This window comes from Pristiophorus japonicus, chromosome 11 (assembly GCF_044704955.1).
Source record: "Pristiophorus japonicus isolate sPriJap1 chromosome 11, sPriJap1.hap1, whole genome shotgun sequence".
Lineage (NCBI taxonomy): Eukaryota > Metazoa > Chordata > Chondrichthyes > Pristiophoridae > Pristiophorus > Pristiophorus japonicus.
In genome coordinates this window covers 89,951,138-89,973,867 of record NC_091987.1, presented here as the reverse complement: position 1 = coordinate 89,973,867, position 22,730 = coordinate 89,951,138, and the positions used below count along the sequence as shown (strand labels likewise).

The 22,730-nt window shown below is 49.4% G+C and overlaps 1 protein-coding gene across 1 annotated transcript in view; it reads right to left on the bottom strand.

Annotated features, from left to right (window-relative positions):
• The window catches only part of LOC139275794 (T-box transcription factor TBX19-like), a 73,465-nt gene that overhangs the window by 11,257 nt on the left and 39,478 nt on the right, over window positions 1-22,730 (bottom strand). The window contains exon 4 of the mRNA XM_070893001.1: window positions 19,282-19,343. Within this exon, the coding sequence (XP_070749102.1) occupies window positions 19,282-19,343 (62 nt within the window). The remainder of the gene's footprint in view (window positions 1-19,281; window positions 19,344-22,730) is intronic.

The window sequence follows — 22,730 nt, the reverse complement described above, 5'->3', positions numbered from 1 at the left end:
CCCGCTCTCTCTCTCCCTCCCTCCCTCCCTCCCTCCCGCTCTCTCTCTCCCTCCTCCCTCCCGCTTTCTCTCTCCCTCCCGCTCTCTCTCTCTCTCTCCCTCCCTCCCTCCAGCTCTCTCTCTCCCTCCCTCCCTCCAGCTCTCTCTCTCTCTCCCTCCCTCCCTCCCGCTCTCTCCTCTCTCTCGCTCTCTCGCTCTCTCGCTCTCCCTCCCTCCCTCCCCCTCCCGCTCAGCGGCACGAACGGCTGCAGAATTCTCCCTGGCTGAAGCACTTTCACACAGGTAGGAAGATGGTTTATTTAATCTTTTCTTGGCTTATAAATGTTTATTCAGGTTGGATTTATTTGTATAATATTTGTAGAAGTATAAATAAGGATTTATTATCGAATTTAATGAGTTCCCCTCCCCCCACCCCCACCTCGTTCTGGACGCCTAATTTGTAACCTGCGCCTGATATTTTAATGTGTAGAACAGGTTTTTTCAGTTCTACAAAAATCTTCACAGGCTCCATTCTACTTTAGTTTGGAGTACATTTTCACTGTGGAAACTTTCAAATCAGGCATCAGTGGCCGGACACGTCCCCTTTTGAAGAAAAAATTCTGTTCTAAACTAGAACTGTTCTACCTGACTAGAACTGCAGAAAAAAAAAATGTGGAGAATTGCGATTTCTAAAATAGTCCGTTCTCCACCAGTTGCTCCTAAAAATCAGGCGCGAATCATGTGGAAACTTGGGCCCAATGTTCTCAGTTTCTAGGTTTTTTTGAGTTCTTGCTCAACTTTCTCCTCAAGTATGTATGGTACAGGACGTGGTTTGAAGTAAACTGGTTGTCATGTATTCAACCAGCATTGTAACCCATGTATAATCTGACCTAAGTTGTACACTGTGAGAACAATGACCACTAGGTGGTGAACTTGTGGGAGACACTCCTAACCTGGACCTTCAGATATAAAAGGGGAAGCTCCACCCACTTCCATCACTTGAGTGCTCAGGAATAAAGGACAGGTCACAGACTGACCTTCTCTCAAGCATGGGCCTCGTGTGCATTTATACTGTATAGTAAGGACGTATCAATGGCGACGAGAAACTGGGATTTAAACCACGCGAGCATGGCCACTAGCAGATCAGACGAGAGGTACTGTGTTAAGGAATGGTTGGGACAGAGGGCCCAAGTTTCCACAAGAAAAAAAACGGGCGCCCCTCCGAGACGGGGCGCCCGTTTTTCGCGCCTATAAAATCCTCGGTATTCGCCACCTACTTACAGGTCCTCTGGCTCTTGGCGCAGCCAGCACGAGCTGTGGGGGGGGGCGGAGCCAGGTCCCTGCGCTGAAAACAGTGCCAGGACCTCTGCACATGCGCGCTACAGTCGGCACGCAAGTGCAGTAGCTCCAGGCAGTGAACTGTGTGGGAGGGGCCCGAAGCACGCTGCCCCTAGCCCTGGCTGAATGGCCTCACTGGGGCTGCATGAAGAAGGCTCCTCCCACGGCCAGCTTCTGCTCCCCCCCCCCCACAAGACCCGACACCCACCCCCCGCTGACCAGACCTGACCCGACACCCGCTCCCCCCCCCCCCGACCCGACCCGACACTCGCTCCCCCCCCCCCGCCGACCAGACCCGACCCGACACCCGCTCCCCCCGCCCCCTGCCGACCCGACCCGACACCCGCTCCCCCCCGACCCGAGACCCGACACCCGCTCCCCCACCCCCCCGACCCGACACCCGCTCCCCCACCCCCCCGACCCGACACCCGCTTCCCCCCCCTCCGCCCCGACCCGACACCCGCTCCGCTCCCCCCCGCCACCCCGCTCCCCCACCCCCCCCCGCCCGACCCGACCCGACACCCGCTCCCCCCCGACCCGAGACCCGACACCCGCTCCCCCACCCCCCCGACCCGACACCCGCTCCCCCCGCCCCCTGCCGACCCGACCCGACACCCGCTCCCCCCCGACCCGAGACCCGACACCCGCTTCCCCCCTCCGCCCCGACCCGACACCCGCTCCCACCCGCTCCCCCCCACCCCCCGCCCCGACCCGACACCCGCTTCCCCCCCCCCGACCAGACACCCGCTCCCCCCCGCCCCCACCCGACACCCGCTCCCCCACCCCCCGCCCCGACCCGACACCCGCTTCCCCCCCCCCCGACCAGACACCCGCTCCCCCCCGCCCCCACCCGACACCCGCTCCCCCACCCCCCGCCCCGACCCGACACCCGCTCCCGCCCCGACCCGACACCCGCTCCCGCCCCACCCGACACCCGCTCCCGCCCCCACCCGACACCCACTCCCCCCCGCCCCCACCCGACACCCGCTTCCCCCCCCCGCCCCGACACCCGCGCCCCACCCTACCGACCCGCTCCTATTCCCCAACCCCCTCTCCCCCCCTCCCTCCCCCTCTCTCCCCCCTCCCTCCCTCTCCCTCCCTCTCCCTCCCTTCTCCCCCCTCCCTCCCTCCCCTCTCCTCTCCTCCCCCCCCTCCTCTCCCTCTTCCCCCCCTCCCCCCACCCCCTCTCCCTACCCCCTCTCCCTACCCCCACCCCTCCCCCTCCCCCCACCCCCCGCCCCCACCCCCTCTCCCTTCCCCCCCCCCCACCCCCTCTCCTCTTCCCCCCCCCTGCCCTCTCTCTCTCTCTTCACCCCCTCTCTCCCCCCCCTCTCTTCCCCCCCCTCTCTCCCTCTCCCCCCTCTCCCCCCTCTCTCCCTCCCCCCCCTCTCTCCCCCTCTCTCTCCCCCCCCCTCTCTCTCTGTTCCCCCCCCTCTCTCTCTCTCTCTCTCTCTTTCCCCCCCTCTCTCTCTCTCTCTCTCTCTTTCCCCCCTCTCCCTCTTCCCCCCCCTCCCTCTCTTCTCCCCCCCCCTCCCTCTCTCTCTTTCCCTCCCCCTCTCTCTCTTTCCCCCCCTCTCCCTCTTCCCCCCCTCTCCCTCTTCCCCCCCTCCCTCTCTTCTCCCCCCCCCTCCCTCTCTCTCTTTCCCTCCCCCTCTCTCTCTTTCTCCCCCCCCTCTCTCTCTTTCTCCCCCCCCCTCTCTCTCTCTCTTTCTCCCCCCCCCTCTCTCTCTTTCTCCCCCCCCCTCTCTCTCTTTCTCCCCCCCTCTCTCTCTCTTCCCCCCCCCTCTCTCTCTCTCTCTTTCTCCCCCCCCCTCTCTCTCCCTCTCCCTCTCCCTCTCCCTCTCCCCACCTCCCGCTCAGCGGCACGAACGGCTGCAGAATTCTCCCTGGCTGAAGCACTTTCACACAGGTAGGAAGATGGTTTATTTAATCTTTTCTTGGCTTATAAATGTTTATTCAGGTTGGATTTATTTGTATAATATTTGTAGAAGTATAAATAAGGATTTATTGTCGAATTTAATGAGTTCCCTTCCCCCCCACCTCGTTCTGGACGCCTAATTTGTAACCTGCGCCTGATTTTTTAATGTGTAGAACAGGTTTTTTCAGTTCTACAAAAATCTTCTCTGGCTCCATTCTACTTTAGTTTGGAGTACATTTTCACTGTGGAAACTTTCAAATCAGGCGTCAGTGGCCGGACACGCCACCTTTTGAAGGAAAAATTCTGTTCTAAACTAGAACTGTTCTACCTGACTAGAACTGCAGAAAAAAAAATGTGGAGAATTGCGATTTCTAAAGTAGTCCGTTCTCCACCAGTTGCTCCTAAAAATCAGGCGCGAATCATGTGGAAACTTGGGCCCAGAGATTCAACATTGTTAAAGCAGCACACAGTTCTCCAGGCAAACAAGGGTCAGTTATAGCCAGTAGCTTATGCCTCCAGAGGTCTGTCCCAGGCAGAAAGGGGCTATGGGATGGTAGAAAATGAGGTGCTCGCATGTGTATATGTGGTAAAGAAAATGCACCAGTACCTGTTTGGCCGGAAATTTGAGCTGGGGACAGATCACAAACCCCTAACATCCCTTTTGGCCGACAACAAGGCCATAAATGTAAATGCATCGGCCCGCATACCGAGATGGGCACTCACGTTAGCCGCCTATGACTACACAATTCGGCACAGACCGGGCACCAAAAACTGCGCCGATGCACTCAGCAGGCTCCCACTCGCCACCACTGAGGGGGCTACCGAGCATGCTGCTGAGATGGTCATGGCTGTTGAAGCTTTCGGAAGCGAAGGCTCACCCGTGACAGCCCGTCAGATTAAGGTCTGGACAAATAGAGACCCGCTATTGTCTCTAGTCAAGAAATGTGTCCTGAATGGGGACTGGGCAGCCACGTACAGGGCATGCCCTGATGAATTCAAACCATTTCACAGGCGCAGGGATGAACTCTCGATTCAGGCCGATTGCCTACTGTGGGGAAACCGCGTAGTCATGCCCCAGATGGGCAGAGAGGTGTTCATCAGAGAACTCCACAATGAGTACCCGGGCATTGTCATGATGAAGGCAATTGCCAGGTCCCACGTTTGGTGGCCAGGGATAGGCGCAGATCAGGAACTTTGTGTTCGCAGGTGCAACAGGTGTGCCCAGCTGGGCAATGCGCCCAGGGAAGCCCCCCCATAGCCCCTGGCCATGGCCCGCCAAGCCTTGGTCACGCATCCATGTGGACTACGTAGGTCCTTTTATGGGAAAAATGTTTTTGGTTGTAGTAGACGCCTACTCCAAATGGTTCGAGTGTGACATTTTAAATTCAAGCACATCCTCTGCCACGATAGAAAATCTACGGGCAATGTTCACCGCCCACAGTCTACCGGACATCTTTGTCAGCGACAATGGCCCGTGGTTCACAAGCACTGAATTCCAGGACTTCATGACAGGCAATGGAATTAACCATGTAGAACGGCACCATTCAAGCCGGCCTCAAATGGCCATGGAGAACGAGCAGTGCAGATAATCAAACAGGGGATGCTCAGAATCCAAGGGGGTTCCCTCCAAAGCCGCTTATCACGCCTCCTGTTGGCCTACAGATCCCGACCACACTCGCTCACAGGGGTTCCACCCGCAGAGCTGCTAATGAAAAGGACACTCAAAACCCGGTTATCCCTTATGCACCCCACTATGAAAGAAATTGTCGCGAGCAGGCGCCAGTCACAATATGACTACCATGACAGGAATGCGAGGGCGCGATGTATTGATGTAAATGACCCTGTTTTTGTCCTCAACTACGCTGCAGGGCCCAAATGGCTCGCAGGCACTGTGATTGCCAAAGAGGGAAATAGGATTCTGGTAGTTAAACTTACCAATGGACAAATCTGCCACAAACATGTGGGTCAAACAAAAAGGAGGTTCAGCAACCCCATAGAAGAAGCAGAGGAAGAACACGACATAGAGTTCACTCCTCCACAGGTGACCGAACACAGGAACCAAAGGGAGGAGAGCCCAGTCACTGTGGGCAGTCCGGATAGGTCTGAGGCACCGCAAACAGCAGACACTCAGGCCAGCGCCCAACAACCGGAGCCCCAACTCAGGCGCTCTGCAAGAGAGCGTAAACCACCAGAGAGACTCAACCTGTGATCCCAATAAGACTTTGGGGGGGGGGGGGGGGGGGAGGTGATGTCATGTATTCAACCAGCATTGTAACCCATGTATAATCTGACCTAAGTTGTACACTGAGAACAATGACCACTAGGTGGTGAACTTGTGGGAGACACTCCTAACCTGGACCTTTAGATATAAAAGGGGCAGCTCCACCCACTTCCATCACTTGAGTGCTAAGGAATAAAGGACAAGTCACAGACTGACCTCTCAAGCATGGGTCTCGTGTGCATTTATACTGTATAGTAAGGACGTATCACTGGTATTGCATCCTTCTGCACGCAGACACTCGCCTTGAATCGGACTGCCTGTTTCACAGAACACCTTCAGATACTGCTTGATGATGTCATCTTTTGATGCAAATTTCGTTTGCACATGAAAAATCTAATTCCAATCCAGCTTCAGTGAACCCAACCAATTTCTACCTATCAAGGCAGGCTTGTCTCCTGACACTATTATGAGAGGCAAGCTCTGAAACTGTTCCTTATATTTCACTGGTATGATGATACATCCTACAAAAGTGATTTGCTTTCCTGAGTAGCATAGTAGCTCTATCTTTGATTTCTCCAGTCGAAAATCACGTAACTTGTTGGGATATAGCGATTCTGGTACTACGCTCACGGATGCACCAGTGTTGATTTCCATGGGTATCTTGGTTCCTGCAATGCCCACTTGGATGACGATACATCACGAATCGTTGTTAGATACCCTCGTGCTCCTCATGACGTGTATCGACAGAACCTCCTCATCTGTTGCTTCTTTTCAATGCTATGTAGTGTCTGGCAATTTCTATTTCTAGCATTGATAGTTGGTTTATTCTTCTGTCAGTATGACTTCGCAAGGTGCCCAGTTTTCTTGCAGCAGAGACACTCTGCCTTTACATATGGACAGCTTTGAGCAATGTGTTGTCCCAGGCACTGATAACATGACTTCAATATACAGTTACCATGGCCAGTTGTTGAGGCCTTGGGGCCCAACTGCCTTTTACTTTTAACCTGCAAGTGATTCACCTTGGTTGTCTGATGACTAGAAATGGTGTGAAATTCTCGGGATTATTGGTCCATCGACATAGCAGTCGGACAAGCTAAATCAAATGTTAAGTTAGGGGTTGTCAACAACTCTCTTCTAATTGCTTCACTTTTCAGCCCACAAACAAAGTGGGCACATAAAAGGGGAGGTGCAACGAGACCTGGGTGTCATGGTTCATCAGTCATTGAAAGATGGCATACAGGTACAGCAAGCGGTGAAGGCAGCAAATGGCATGTTGTCCTTCATAGCGAGGGGATGAGTATAGGAGCAGGGAGGTCTTACTGCAGTTGTACAGGGCTTTGGTGAGGCCACACCTTGACTATTGTGTACAGTTTTGGTCTCCTAATCTGAGGAAGGACATTCTTGCTATTGAGGGAGTACAGCGAAGGTTCACCAGACTGATGCCCGGGATGGCAGGACTGACATGTGAAGAAAGACTGGATCGACTAGGTTTATATTCAATGGAATTTAGATGAATGAGAGGGGATCTCATAGAAAGATTCTGATGGGATTGGACAGGTTAGATACAGGAAGAATGTTCCCGATGTTGAGGAAGTCCATAACCAGGGGTCACAATCTCAGGATAAGGGGTAAACCATTTAGGACCAAGATGAGGAGAAACTTCTTCACTCAAAGAATTGTGAACCTGTGGAATTCTCTACCACAGAAAGTTGTTGAGGCCAGTTCGTTAGATATATTCAAAAGGGAGTTAGATGTAGCCCTTACGGCTAAAGGGATCAAGGGGTATGGAGAGAAAGCAGGAATGGGGTACTAAAATGCATGATCAGCCATGATCATAATGAATGGTGGTGCAGGCTCGAAGGGCTGAATAGCCTACTCCTGTATCTATTTTCTATGTTCCTATGTTTCTATGTTTCGCTTGGTCCTGAAAGTTTCCAAAATGACAGTGAATGGATAGCATTTTTAAAGCTACAATATACTCTCATCATTTAATTGATTTATGGTTTTGGGACACACACTTTCAGCAATTTCCAGGGGCTCAGGACTGTAGTGCTGCTCTCCGTCAGTGGTGTGGCCTTCGGCTTGATGGGAACAAGCAAATTGGGTTTCATACACATAGGGGCCTGTTTCAGTCAAGAAAATATTTGGACTTTCAGAAGGCTTTTGACAAGGTCCCACACAAGAGATTAATGTGCAAAGTTAAAGCACATGGGATTGGGGGTAGTGTGCTGACATGGATTGAGAACTGGTTGTCAGACAGGAAGCAAAGAGTCGGAGTAAATGGGTACTTTTCAGAATGGCAGGCAGTGACTAGTGGGGTACCGCAAGGTTCTGTGCTGGGGCCCCAGCTGTTTACATTGTACATTAATGATTTAGACGAGAGGATTAAATGTAGTATCTCCAAATTTGCGGATGACACTAAGTTGGGTGGCAGTGTGAGCTGCGAGGGGGATTCTATGAGGCTGCAGAGTGACTTGGATAGGTTAGGTGAGTGGGCAAATGAATGGCAGATGAAGTATAATGTGGATAAATGTGAGGTTATCCACTTTGGTGGTAAAAACAGAGAGACAGAATATTATCTGAATGGTGACATATTAGGAAAAGGGAAGGTGCAACGAGACCTGGGTGTCATGGTACATCAGTCATTGAAGTTTGGCATGCAGGTACAGCAGGCGGTTAAGAAAGCAAATGGCATGTTGGCCTTCATAGCGAGGGGATTTGAGTACAGGGGCAGGGAGGTGTTGCTACAGTTGTACAGGGCCTTGGTGAGGCCACACCTGGAGTATTGTGTACAGTTTTGGTATCCTAACTTGAGGAAGGACATTCTTGCTATTGAGGGAGAGCAGCGAAGATTCACCAGACTGATTCCCGGGATGGCGGGACTGACCTATCAAGAAAGACTGGATCAACTGGGCTTGTATTCACTGGAGTTCAGAAGAATGAGAGGGAAACTCATAGAAACGTTTAAAATTCTGACGGGTTTAGACAGGTTAGATGCAGGAAGAATGTTCCCAATGTTGGGGAAGTCCAGAACCAGGGGTCACAGTCGAAGGATAAGAGGTAAGCCATTTAGGAGCGAGATGAGGAGAAACTTCTTCACCCAGAGAGTGGTGAACCTGTGGAATTCTCTACCACAGAAGGTAGTTGAGGCCAATTCTCTAAATATATTCAAAAGGGAGTTAGATGAAGCCCTTACTACTCGGGGGATCAAGGGGTATGGCGAGAAAGCAGGAAGGGGGTACTGAAGTTTCATGTTCAGCCATGAACTCATTGAATGGCGGTGCAGGCTAGAAGGGCTGAATGGCCTGCTCCTGCACCTATTTTCTATGTTTCTAAAATAGCCCGTTTCCTTTCCATTTATCGAGGACTCTGACGATACTATTCACGGTGAAAAACATTTCTAGCCACTCCATATACGCTACAAAAGTCTCAGTCGAGATTGAACTCACCCAAGCGCCCTATTATTCCCATAAGCACAGCCATCTGGACTCTGGCAATGTCAACAGTTCAGCCAAGTGTGCTTGAAATTTACCTTGGATTTTTAGCTGTTCTACAAAACAAAAAAAAACTCAGTCTCTGTTGGTTGGCAGGAACATTAGCTACCTCTCATTTTCCTAAACAGTTGTAAGCACTGCTGCAATTATAATGACCCATATGCCTCGAGAGGACACCACCGCAGGTCAGGAGGATAAAAGAGCATAACACTGCAGCTTCCAGTGTGAGCTACAAGTTTCCGATAGCTTTGAAGTGGTCGACTGGGTGACGTCATCAAAACCCAGGTCGCCGTTTGGAGCCTGGGCAGGAACATTGTCGGGGCCCAGGGGCGGATGAGCGGTGAGAGATCGTGGCAGAGGTGCGGAGAATGTTTGTGGTGGAGGAGCAGTGAGAGATCATGAAGAAGGAGCGTGAGAGATTGTGGCGGAGGTGCGGTGAATGAGGGTACGGGGCCCAGAAGAGCCGAGGGCCCAGGGGCAGGACGGGCCAGCCCACACTGCGATGTGTGTGCATTAGGTCCGTGCAGCAGAGCAGGTCTCCAGTCGCCCTGGTTAACCCTTGCCACTGGATAAAGGCCTAGCTCTGTCAAGCACGTGTGGTGGCTGATGTGCAACGGTCACCTCACATTAAAAAAATTCATGCACAGGCATCTTCCATCCCTTCAATTGGAGTTCAGGACTAGAACATCGGGTCCATCATTGAAACATCTGTGAACCCACGTGGAAGCAAGTCGTCCTTGTTTGAGGGACCGCCCATGACATGATGAATATGATTTACAGCAACGTTCTTGTTATGTATCAATGTGTGTATTGTCCTGCGTCCTGGAGGGGGAAGTGAGATGTTATGTATTGATGTGTGTATCGTCCTGGTACCTTAAATGTATAATAAGCACAATGGTACACCACAGAGGGCGCTGTGGTGGGAGACCTGAAAGTACCAGCAAGAGGCAGTATAAAAGGCTGACTATCACACCTGAGAGGCACTCTGAGGCTGTTCAATAAAGGACGAAGGTCACAGCAGTTAGATTAACACCAGACCGTGTGGAGTCAGTGATTTGTGTGCTACATACACCACATTGGCGGCAAGGAAGCAGACGAACTCCACACAACCAAGGCTACTCTGGGCTCGCTAAAGGATTTTACGGTGGGCAATGATTGGGAGGCCTTTACGGAAAGGCTCATGTACTATTTCACAGCAAATGACCTGACGGAGGACACGGACGCAATGAGAGATAAGCGTAAGGCGATATTGCTTTCCAGTTGTGGAGATGAGGTTTATGTCTCGTCAGGGATTTGCTGGCACCCAGGAGCGCCAGGGACAAGTCTACGAGGAGCTGACTGAACTCATTCGTGACCAGTTGAAATCGAAGGAGAGCATCCTCACGGTCAGATACAAATTTTACCATCACTGCAGACCTGAGGGCCAGGATGTCACCAAATACGCTGCGGACCTCAGGAGACTCGCGGCACCATGTGATTTTGGCGCACACCTTGACGAGGCATTGCGGGACGTTTTTGTTATGAGGATTGGCCACGAGGGCCTCCTTCACAAGCTGCTAGCCACAGAACCCACAGTCACCCTGACAAAGGCCATCACCATCAGCCGGGCATATATGACCTCGACTTGCAGCACCAAGCAAATAATCCACACAGTACTGTCCACAGGATAGCGCCTACCATGGACAGAACTGCAGAACGTGGCTCTGCCCGGGACAGAGAGCACGGACCTCGGGGTCCTGGAACTCAGAGTCTGCTGAGGGGGGCCAATCAAGCAGCACTATGCTGGCGCTGCAGAGGAAGCCATGGGGCTCACCGGTGCAGGTTTGCGGAGTACACGTGCAATACCTGCCACACGAAAGGCCACCTTCAGCGTATGTGTAAAAGAAATTGGACTCACCGTGTGGCTGAGGAGATGGGGGATGATCCACAGTTCAGCGAGGAGCAGGCAGAAGAAGATGAGGTGTTGGGACTGTGCACCGTGCACCGATGATTCGCCCCCAGTGATAATGGAAGTAAAAATCAACGGAGTCCCTGTGAGTATGGAAGTGGACACGGGCTCGGGTCCGTCGTTAATGAGTCAGAGAACTTTTGATAAACTGTGAATTAACCCAGCTGCACAACCCAAGCTGGTCCCGGTCATGGCAAAGCTGCGTACCTATACCAGGGAACTAATACCTGTTCTTGGCAGAGCGGAGGTGCAGGTATCCCACGGGGACGAGACGCACGGTTTACCTTTGTGGGTCGTTGCAGGCGATGGGCCGACGCTCCTCGGCCGGAGGTGGATGGGGACGGTCCGTGGGAGCTGGAAAGACTTCACCACTCCACAGGCTGCTGCTCCCCGGGGTGCTGCCGTGCCCCGGGTTCCTAGTGAGCAGCCCCGACCGAGCTGGAGCTGCAGCCTTAATCCACCCACAGGCAAGCAGAGCAAGCCCCAGCCCCAGACCTCACACAGAGATCCTGCAGCCTCAGCCCCCACAGGCAAGCAGCCCTGCAGAGAGGGAGAGGGGCCTAGTCGGGGAGGGGTGAGCCGGCGGGGTGCGAGGGATCCAGGACGGCCGGCGGATCGGAGGGGCCCACGCAGAGGGAGAGTCGGGCGACGGCAGCAGCTGGAGGTCGGTGGTCACTACGGCCGCAGAGGAGGCTGCAGGGGAGGCGGCAAGTGCGGCCGCTGGAGAGGCCACGACGGCTGCAGGGGAGGCAGCTACGGTAGCCGCCGGAGAAGCGACGATGACGGCTGCAGGAGAGGTGGCAAGTCAGGTGGCAGCGGAGGGGAGCGGAGGCTGCGGCGGTGGAGGGCATCCGGAGCGGTGGAGAGCAAGATGGCAGCGGCTTCGTGTCCAGAGCAGCAGAGCATCAAAGATGTCGGCGCCCAAGGAGAAGCCTCGTGGAATCCTGCTGCATCAAAGATGGCGCCTTAAAAAGGAAATGCACCCGGAAGTCTTAAAAGGGCCTTACCATGTGGTGGTCCCCACAAAGGACTTCTGTAAGCAAGAGTGAGTCTAAAATGAGCTATGTTAATGTGAGATGGCGGATTTATAATAAGAATTAATATTTGAATGCTGAATAGTCACTGTGTTAGTGTAAAATAATGGATATGAAGTACAATTAATGATAAGAGCTAATAAGGAAATCAGGGATCAGTTACCAGTTAATAACTATTTAATGTAACTGCTCAGTGTACCCGCAATCCATTGACGCAACATCTGTACCAGATAACATGTACCATACTAATGCACTGTCTGTGCCTACCTGCCTTCCGTTGGACAAACAAGGCCGAGATCCCCGGCAACGGCTTCGGGACTGGGGGGGGGAAGTGAGATGTTATGTATCGATGTGTGTATCGTCCTGCGTCCTGCGGGGGAAGTGAGATGTTATGTATCGATGTGTGTATCGTCCTGGTACCTTAAATGTATAATAAGCACAATGGTACACCACAGAGGGCGCTGTGGTGGGAGACCTGAAAGTAGCTGCAAGAGGCAGTATAAAAGGCTGACCACCACACCCGAGAGGCACTCTGAGGCTGTTCAATAAAGGACAAAGATTCCAGCAGTTAGATTAACACCAGACCGTGTGGAGTCAGTGATTGTGTGTTACATACACCACAGTTCTTAGGATGGGAATTCCTTTGGGGCTTCCAGCATTAAGATTTGGAGGAAGTTGAATTCACGAGAGCCAAGGCAGGAAGGTACGATTATACCTCAGGTCCTATGTATGCATGCTTCCTTACCCCAGAATGCACATTTACAGACCAAGGCTAACCTACCTGGCTACTAGAACTAACTTGTATTGTGTCCAAGGACTACCGGAGGCAAACTGCTTTGGGGTTCTTACAGAATGAAAGTGGCCCTGTAGCTCTTGTTGTAGATTCAGATCCTGCAGGAGCTGGCGACATTACTGATAATGTTGTGGCCGAGTCCTTCCCTGCTGCCAGAGTCCTTGGAGAGAGAGCTAGTTGCGTTCGACAGATGTGCAGTCATGCAGAGAGGAAACTGCCTCACTTGTCCCTCCTTCTGCCTGTGCTTCCACTGCTGGGCATTTCTTCAGGATGCCAGGGATCTGCATGGGAACACCCTGTAGAGCACCACAGAGGAGTTTGATGTTCACAATCAAGTACCAGTCTAATTCAGTACTGAGACGCTGCTAGAAGCTGGAGCCCAAAGGCTTGATGGTTCCAGTCACAACATTCAGAAGAAGTTGTGTCTGTGCTTGCGCTCTCAATCCTGGGACCTTCCTTGCAGATGACCACAGGTCCCAAGGTGCTCCACAGTCATGTGAATCCCTCAAGCATTGTTGTGGAGATGGCAGGAGTTATACTACTGCAGGGTGTTCTGCTCATTCTCAAAATACATCTGGAAGGCCTTTTACTCATCCAATAACTTCCTTCTGAAGGCAGACCCAGGGGGCACCAATCGTTAGTCCATGCAACTGAGAAAAGCCTGGAGCTGACACTATGGCCAGCTGCTTCCTGTTCATCTGCTGCCACCTCTACTGGTTTCTCCTCACTTATGCTTGTGCTTCACCCAGTGCTCCCTCATTAACCTTACTGGTTAAAATGCGCCCAAATGTTTGAATCCGTGATGGCACCTGCACCAAATGGAGCATGTGACATGGTATTCTGTGAAGAGAATAGTTCCTCAGCACCACTTATGCCTGGCACCTTAGCTTGGTAAGCCACTATTGCAAGAGAAAAGATATGTTACAACAGTATTCGGAAATAATTCCATTCAACAAAAGTAATAATATTAAGGGAATCAAGGGATATGGAGACAGTGCAGGAGGTGGAGTTAAGGTAGAAGATGCTTGAACTGCATAAAACACTGGTTAGGCCACAGCTGGAGTACTGTGTGCAGTTCTGGTCACCGCATTACAAAAAAGATGTGATTGCACCGGAAAGGGTGCAGAGGAGATTTACAAGAATGTTGCCTGGACTGGAGAATTTTGGCTGAGGAAAGATTGGAGATGCTGGGTCGGTTTTCTTTGGAACAGAGGAGGCTAAGGGGAGACCTGATTGAGGTGTGTAAAAGTATAAGGGGCATGGATAGAGTGGATAGGAAGGACCTGTTGTCCTTGGCAGGGGGGTCAACAACCAGGGGGCATAGATTTAAAGTAATTGGGGGGAGGTTTAGAGGAGATACGAGGGGAAATGATTTCACCCAGAGTGTGGTGGAGGTCTGGAACTCACTGCCTGAAAGGGTGGTAGAAGCAGAAAACCTCACCACATTTAAAAGATACTTGGATTTGCGCTTAAAGTGTCGTAACCTACAGGACTACGGACCAAGGGCTGGAAAGTGGGATTAGGCTGGGTAGCTCTTGGTCGGCTGACGCGGACACGATGGGCCGAAATGGCCTCCTTCCGTGCCGTTAATTTCTATGATTCTATGATAAAATATTGCGGAGACAGGCTCAAAGGGCCAAATGGCCTACTCCTGCGACTATTTATGTTCTTGTATATATTGTGCATCATACTGCTGTTGTGCAAAATATTCCTCTATTGCACACTCACTCTAATACAGTGATTCTATAAAAAGGAGAATGCTTACAGTGTACTGGCACCAGACCACTAATTTCTTCCTCCAGCAAACTTGGACCTTAAAATTGAAAGGCAATCTCATGAAATGGGACAAGGATACAAGTTTGGGAGGTACATACTGGTTATGTACTGCAATCTTCTGAAACTACAAACATAGAATAGTTAGCCTTTGGAAGAGCAATAAGACAGCTGCCCCTGTATCCCGTCTACATCACTATTTATGCAAAGATGTGGAATGGGAACAACAACTTGTATTTATATAGAATCTTTAACAGAGTAAAACGTCCCAAAACGCTTCACAGGAGTATTACGAGATAAAAAAATTTAACACCAAGCCGCAGAAGCAGAAATTAGCGCAGGTGACCAAAAGCTTGTTAAAAAAGTGTGCTTTTAAGGAGCATCTTGGAGGAGGAAAGAGAGGTAGCGGAGAGGCTTAGGCAGGGAATTCCAGAGCTTGGGGCCTAGGCAACAGAAGGCACGCCCACCAATGGTTGAGTGATTATAATCAGGGATGCTCAAAAAGGCAGAATTAGAGGAGCGCAGACATCTCGGAGGGTGGGTGGGGGGGGAGGGGCTGGAGGAGATTACAGAGATAGGGAGGGGCGAGGCCAGGGGAGGATTTGAAATTAAGGATGAGAATTTTGAAAATCGAGGCGTTGCTTAACTGGAAGCCAAAGTAGGTCAGCGAGCACAGGGGTGATAGGTGAGCAGGGTAGTTGTCTCAACATTGAGAGCACCTGTATGAAACCAGTGTTCCCCACTGACAGGGTGCAACAGTCATGTGCCTTCATTTATAAAATTCGTTCATTTAGATTTGCCTGGCAAAAGTTACCAACCTATTTAATTGTTTTTCATAAATCCTTTTGAACCATTTGCTTCATTATGTACTTCTACCTATCTGGTAAATTTTGAAGGACTTGCCCATTCCAACTTGAATATGACAGCATTCCCTTTGGGAATACACCTGTGCCTGCTGCCATCAGGGAAGATCAGGCGTAGTTGCAGAGGGGAAGCAGGCAGGCCCGATTGCACAAAAAGGATTTTCAAACCACATGGTGGTACCCAGCTACCAGAATATACAAATCCCACTGTTCCTACTTGCACCTCACCAAGGAGCAGTTGTGCGGTTTGCTGACCTGCAAATCACCCAACCCACTCAACTGATGTTTTGCTTGACAAAGCAAGATACTCATCAGCTTCCCCAAGACCGCTTGGATCAGTGCGAGAGGGCCATGGAATTCTTCGGTTTAGCAAGATTTTCAATGTTCCAGGGCCATACATGGAATCCACATGACCATACATGCTGCTTTCACCAATGCTGTGTGTCACATCAACAGGAATGATCTGTGACCACCAGGAGCTACCACAACATTTATATTAAGGCAGTCTATAGCACCAGCAAGTGTTCCATGACAAAAGACAAGTATCAGGCTGGATGATAAAGACTATCCCCGTCACCCTTGGCTGATGCCATTTGTGTAGTACCCCCAGAGCCCCAGCCAAGTTGAAATACAAATGAAGTCTACTGTGCTACCAAGCTTCTAAACAAGTAGAATGTTCAAGGCATGCTCAATGTGCTCAGATAGAGTTAGTGGATAATGGTGGTATACTGCAGGCTGCACAATTAATACCAAAATGTTCTGTAACAATCCACCTCATGATTGTCTGTAACCAGTTGCCAATTCTGTTCAACGCGAGACAGCCCTCTCAATGGTTGCCCAAGGCTTCCATGGTGGCAGTGCGAGTTGGCAGACAGGAAACTTGCTGCTCCTTGGACCTGTGTAGGAGGTATCCACTAATGTCCTGCCAGGAATTGCCACATATTCCAGGATGGCCTTCAATGTTTTTGAAGCGATCCCCAGTGGTGCTACAAAGGATGTCGAGATCAGGTACAACAAATAGTCAAAATGGCAAATGGAATGTTAGCCTTTATATCTAGAGGGCTTGAATATAAGAGAGAGGTGGTTTTGCTACAGCTATACAAAGCCCTGGTTGGACTACATCTGGTGTACTATGTCCAGTTCTTGGCACCGCACCTTAGAAAGGATATATTTGCCTGGGAAGGAGCACAGTGCAGATTCACCAAAATGTTACCAAGTCTCCAAGGGTTAAATTATGAGAAGAGATTACATTAACTAGGCTTGTACTAGGGTGATTTGATTGCAGATTTTAGGACTTTGAAAGGAATGGATAGGGTAGAAAGAGAGAAACGTTTTCCGCTGGTGGATGAGTCTAGGACAGGGGGACATAACAAACTCAGAACTAGGCCATTCAGGAGAGAAGGTAAGAAGTACTTCTTTACGTAAAGGGTGGTGGAAGTGTGGAACATTCATAAAAAGCAGTAGATGCTAGCTCAATTAATAATTTTAACTCCAAGAGATAGATTTTTCCTAGCCAAGGGTATTAAGGCAAAATTGCCTTTTTTTTCAATAGCCCCATTAACATCTCCGGGGGGGCACTAATGGGGCGCAATGAGAATACCACCAGCGGAAGGGGTCGATAGCAGCCTCCGGGGAAATTGCCCCGGAGGTTTGAGGGGCGGTGTGTCGTTGGCGGCATGCGATTTGTGCCCTGCACATTTATGCAGGCGCACGCACGGGGAAGACATCACCACGGTGCGCGTCGACCCCTCACCGCCCCCTTTGCACACCACGGGGGAAATTGCCCAGCCGATGTCAGCGCCAGCCTCGCGGGTGGACATCCGACACCAGGGTGTCCTTTAAAGGGGAGGCCATTGGCGCCATGAGCGGCATGTAGCCTGGCACTCAGTTATGTTTTGGCCAGGTTGAGGGCGTCATTAGTGGCCCAGTGACAGCCGCCAAAGGGACTGCAGAACACGGATCTCTGCGAAGCACTGATGTTGCCGACGGGGCACGGGGTTCCAGAGCGCAGCACGCTCTATCACTCCAGGAGCTCCCCTCCATGGACGGGGAGCATCTCCGACAGTGCTCCACCTCCATTGAGGAGTAGAAAGGCCGAATTTCACGCCGGGGCAGAACTTCTAGGCTGGGTGATAAATGACCTGGCCCTGGAAGGTTACCGCCTCCAAATGGGGCGGGGGGGCAATTTCGCCCCCATAGAGTCACGGAAAGTAGATGGAGTTAGGATACAGATCAGTCAGGATCTCCGATTGGCAGAACAGGCTTGAGGGGCTGAAAGGATTACTCGTTACTGAGAGTGAAGTCTGTTTGCTGAGGGCTGTCTCCCGACTCTGCTCAGGAATATCAGGCCCGTCATCTACATCCCTCCCTAGTCCTTCTGCCCAGTCATACTCAGCGCATCAAATGGTGTGATATCGCCATGCTCACTAAGCCCCTGATGCTTTGCTCTGGGTTGGTGTTTGGCAAGGAAAGGGGAATAAGGTGCTTGAAGAGCACAAGGAAGGAGGGCCTTGCTGATCTTCCTCATCCTCCTCCTCTTGTTTTGTGTTTCATTTGGAGAAGGGAAAGCCATTAGAATAGGTGGTGGAAGATCAGGGTTCTCTTGTCACTTTCATAGAATGCAAAAACAGGAGGCTATTTACAGGCAGGTTGGATATGCTCCAGCAGCAAGAGATAGAAGAGTGGTCGAATGCCATGAACAACATATTTGCAACACCTCTCCTCCCACTTCTTCCAATTTCAATTCCCAACACCTGTGGGCTACTTTAGTAGAAAGAGTGCTTCCTCCTCAAAGGGGAGTCAGAGGTTTGATGTTGGTTGGCCCAAACCCTATAATCTGTGCCTCATTCATATTATGGAATATCTTCTTTTGAAAGAATAATACAGACAGATGCAATTCTTAACTCAACATGTTATCTTCGTAACTCAACATGCTATCAAGTGCTGGAGGATGAGAACCCCAATTCCTTAGGTTCTCATCTTGGCAAGAGCCTAAATGAAAAGAAAGGAACACATTTTACCATGCATCTTGCAAACAGCTTCTAAGGCAAGCAAATTCATGTGACTTTAATGCATCAGAGCAGATTAGCAACTGAATATCCTGCTGTCAGGATTTTTAAATGGACTCTGAAGATCAAAGATAACAGCAAATGGATGACAGCATAATGACTACAAGTGACTCTTCCCAATGACTTAAACAGATTCATAGCCACAATAGGAGAGTGATACCTCCTCAAATCCATGAACTGCTTTAGTACCCATGGCCCACCTCCAGTCCTGGTTCTTTCCCGATTATAGGCAGCATTGACCGAGAAAAGAATACATTTATGATGTTAGAAAATGACAAGTTTGATGATACAGTAGTCTTGAGCCCCAATCATTTCCCATGAGTTTGAATAGTGGTTTTCAAGGCACCCCTTTTGTGGTTAGCCTTTCAAGAAATCTGTACTTAGAAATATTGATCCCAACTGGCAATGTGGAATGTAGCTTCTATGGAACAAAGGTGTGCTGAGAAAGGGATCAATGTAGTGTGCCAGCTTGGCAGGTAATCTCACAGAGAGTGCAGCTAACAGAGATATGTTGGGGCCATACCTTATAAAAAAAGGATTGGAATGTATGCTGAGGTATCTACACTTACCTTGGTACTTCTTTCGATACCAATGAATGTCTTCTCATTTGCTCCCACCTGGATTGTGTAGTTTAATTTTTCTTTAAGTGAAGCCCACAGTATCCACACTTGTCGGGGTTAAATGAACTGTAACTGCCTATAATCTCTTGGCATGTTACTAGTATGCACAAAATGCAACAGATTTCAACATTCTTTTAAATGCACTATCAGAAAGACAACAAAAGGGATATCAAGACGCAACAGAGTCAATAAACAGTGCCATTGTATGTTCTGCTACAAACTATTGACTTACCTTTCTTTGGCATCCAGAAATGCTTTTGCAAAGGGATTATTCTTGATCTTTAGAGCGGTAACCTTAAAAAAAACATAAAACCCAAAGTGTAAGCCATTATGTAATTAGCTCATTAACTAAAAATCAAGGCTCGATGGAATGCTCAAGGCACTTGCCAGAGTTGCAGGTCACTTTTTTTTTTCCGTTTTGCAACTAATATGCATCTGAACAGGGCCACAGGAAGAAGATTTACATTTGTACGCACTCCCCCCTCCTAATTCACAGAAGTGCTTTCCCGCTCCTACCGGCCAATTCATACATGCACTCTTACCCCTCCAAATCCCCCTTTATTTCACTGAACTGTGGGTGGAGATGGGAGGGGGGACAAGGCTCAGTCTACTCGCTGAACGTACTCCTTACTGCTGAACCTGGCTGCAGCTTCACTCTGGGATCAGGCTCCGTGCTTCAGGTAGTAGTTTCTGATTTAGAACAAGATCAGAAATACTCACTTGCATCAGAATCCAGTCCAAAACTGAAGCAATAGTGCAAAAGATAAACAGGTGTGTGGTGCACAAAGCACACTGCCCTCCTGATTTCCAAAATTAAGCACCAGAAAACTCACAGACTGCTCGCAATAGCCCTCGTCCACCTCCTCACTGAAAACTCTCAGGAACATCCTGCATCCACATTTCCTTGGTGTAAACAAACCACCAAAAAGGGTCAAATTGGCCATATACGACAGTGTTGCAGCAACATCAATATTTTTAAATTCAGAAGGTGCTTAGTTATTTTTCTTAAATAAAGTCAATCAGCAGTAAAGAGCGGGCGATCGGACCCGAGATAAAAGAGCGTGAAATCGGAGCGGCACAGCAGTAAAGAGCCAGCCCAAACAGCACCAACTGACCTGGGAGGACAAGTAGTAAAAAGATTAAAAGTGTGACATCACAGGGAAGTGATTGGTTGGTGAGTATTTCTCTCTTTCTTGGGCATTAGTTTAAAATAAGAACTGGGATTAAAAACTAAACGTGCAAAAATGTCATAACTTAATTAATTAAATATATTGGAGATGCCATGGGAGACGAAGTGTTTCTGCTGTTGCATGTGTGAGCTGGTTGACCCCATCTGCAGTAAGTGTCTGCAGCTTAAGGAACTTCGGCTCCGTGTTGATGAGCTGGAGTCTGAGCTGCAGAAACTGCGATACATCAGGGAGGGGGAAAGAGTTACCTGGATGCTGTGTTCCAGGAGGCAGTCACACCCCTTAGGTTAATTAATTCAAATTTGGTCGGTGGTCAGGGACAGGAAGGTGACTATGAACGATGCAGGTATGGGGACCCAGGAAGTAGCGATGGAAGAGCCTCAGCCCTTGCAATTGTCTAACAGGTACGAGATTCTTGCACCCTGTGTGGACAAGAGCAAGGACTGCAGGGAGGATGAGCAAACTGATCGCAGCACCATGGTACATGGGGCCATTCAAATGGAGGGGCGGGGGGAAAGTAAAAAGAAATGTTGTAGCGGGAGGGGGATAGATACCATTCTCTGCAGCCGAGTGAGTGAGTCCCGAAGGCTGTGTTGCCTGCCCGGTGCCAGGGTTAAGGATATCTCCTTTGGGCTGGAGAGGAACTTGGAGTGGGAGGGGGAAAATCCAGTTGTTGTGGTCCACGTAGGTACCAATGACATAGGTAGAACAAAGAAAGAGGTTCTGCTAAGGGAGTATAAGTAGCTAGGGGCTAAATTAAAAAGCAGAACCATAAAGATAATAATCTCTGGATTACTATCTGAGCCACGAGCATAGGGTAAATAGGATCAGAGAGATAAACACGTTGCTCAAAAACTGGTGCGGGAGAAATGGGTTCATGGGGCACTGGCACCAGTACTGGGGTAAGGGAGAGCTGTTCCGTTGGAATGGGCTTCATTTGAACCATGCTAGGACTAGTGTTCAGCCGAATCGAATAACAAGGGCGATAAATAGTGGGAGCGGGGCAGGGATAGGCGAGGGTTCAGGTCAACAGAAATGTAAAGAGTCAAAGAGCAAGGAAAAGGCAATAGAGCAGGGTAGCACTGGGGGAGATGATAACTAGAGTTCGACAGGAAGGGACAGAATGTATAAACATAAGAGCGTATCAAAAAGTAGGGTCAAAGTAGGGAAAAACGATAAAATTAAATAAAAGCTCTTTATTTGAACACACACAGCATTCATAACGATAGATGAGTTGATGGCACAAATAGATATAAATGGGTATGATCTGATAGCCATTACAGAGACGTGGTTGCAGGGTGACTGGAAACTGAATATTCAGGAGTACTTGACAATTCGGAAGGATAAACAGAAAGGAAAAGGAGGTGGGGTAGCTCTATTAATAAAGGATGAGATCTGTGCAGTAGTGAGAAATGATATTGGCTCAGAAGATCAAGATGTAGAATCAGTTTGGGTGGAGATAAGAAATAATAAGGGGAAGAAGTCATTGGTGGGTATAGTCTATAGGCACCCTAACAGTAGGTACACTGTTGGACGGCATATACATCAAGAAATAATGGAGGCTTGTAAAAAGATGAACGCCAATAATCATGGGCGATTTTAATCTTCATATTGATTGCACAAATCAAATTGGCCAAGTTAGCCTTGAGGAAGACTACATAGAGTGTATCCAGGATGGTTTCCTTGAACAGTACATTGCAGAACCAACAAGAGAGCAGGCTATCTTAGATCTGGTACTGTGTAATGAGACAGGATTAATAAATGATCTGATAAAGGATCCTCTAGGAAAGAGTGATCACAGCATGGTTGAATTTCAAATTCAGTTGGAGGGTGAGAAAGTTGGATCTCAAATCAATGTCCTGAGCTTAAATAAAGGAGATTACAAAGGTATGAAGGCAGAGTTGGCTGAAGTGGACTGAGAAAATAGATAAAAGTGTGGGACGGTTGATAAGCACTGACAGACATTTAAGGAGATATTTCATAACTCTCAACAAAAATATATTCCAGTGAGAAGGAAAGACTTTATGAGAAGGGAGAACCATCCGTGGCTAACTAAAGAAGTAAAGGATGGCATCAAATTGAAAACAATGGCACACAAAATAACCAAGATTAGTGGGAGGCCAGAGGATTGGGAACATTTTAAACACCAGCAAAGGACAACTAAAAAAAATAACGAAGGGGAAGATAGATTATGAGAGTAAACTAGCAAAAAATATAAGAGATAGTAAGAGTTTCTACAAGTTTATAAAAAGGGAGAGAGTAGCTAAAGTAAACGTTGGTCGCTTAGAGGATGAAACTGGGGAATTAATAAAAGGGAAATGGCACAAACTTTGAACAAATATTTTGTATCGGTCTTCACGGTAGAAGATACTAAAACATTCCAATAATGGATAATCAAGGGACTATAGGGAGGGAGAAACTTAAAATAATCATGATCACTAAAGAAAAAGTATTCAGTAAAATAATGGGACTAAACGTGGACAAATCCCCTGGA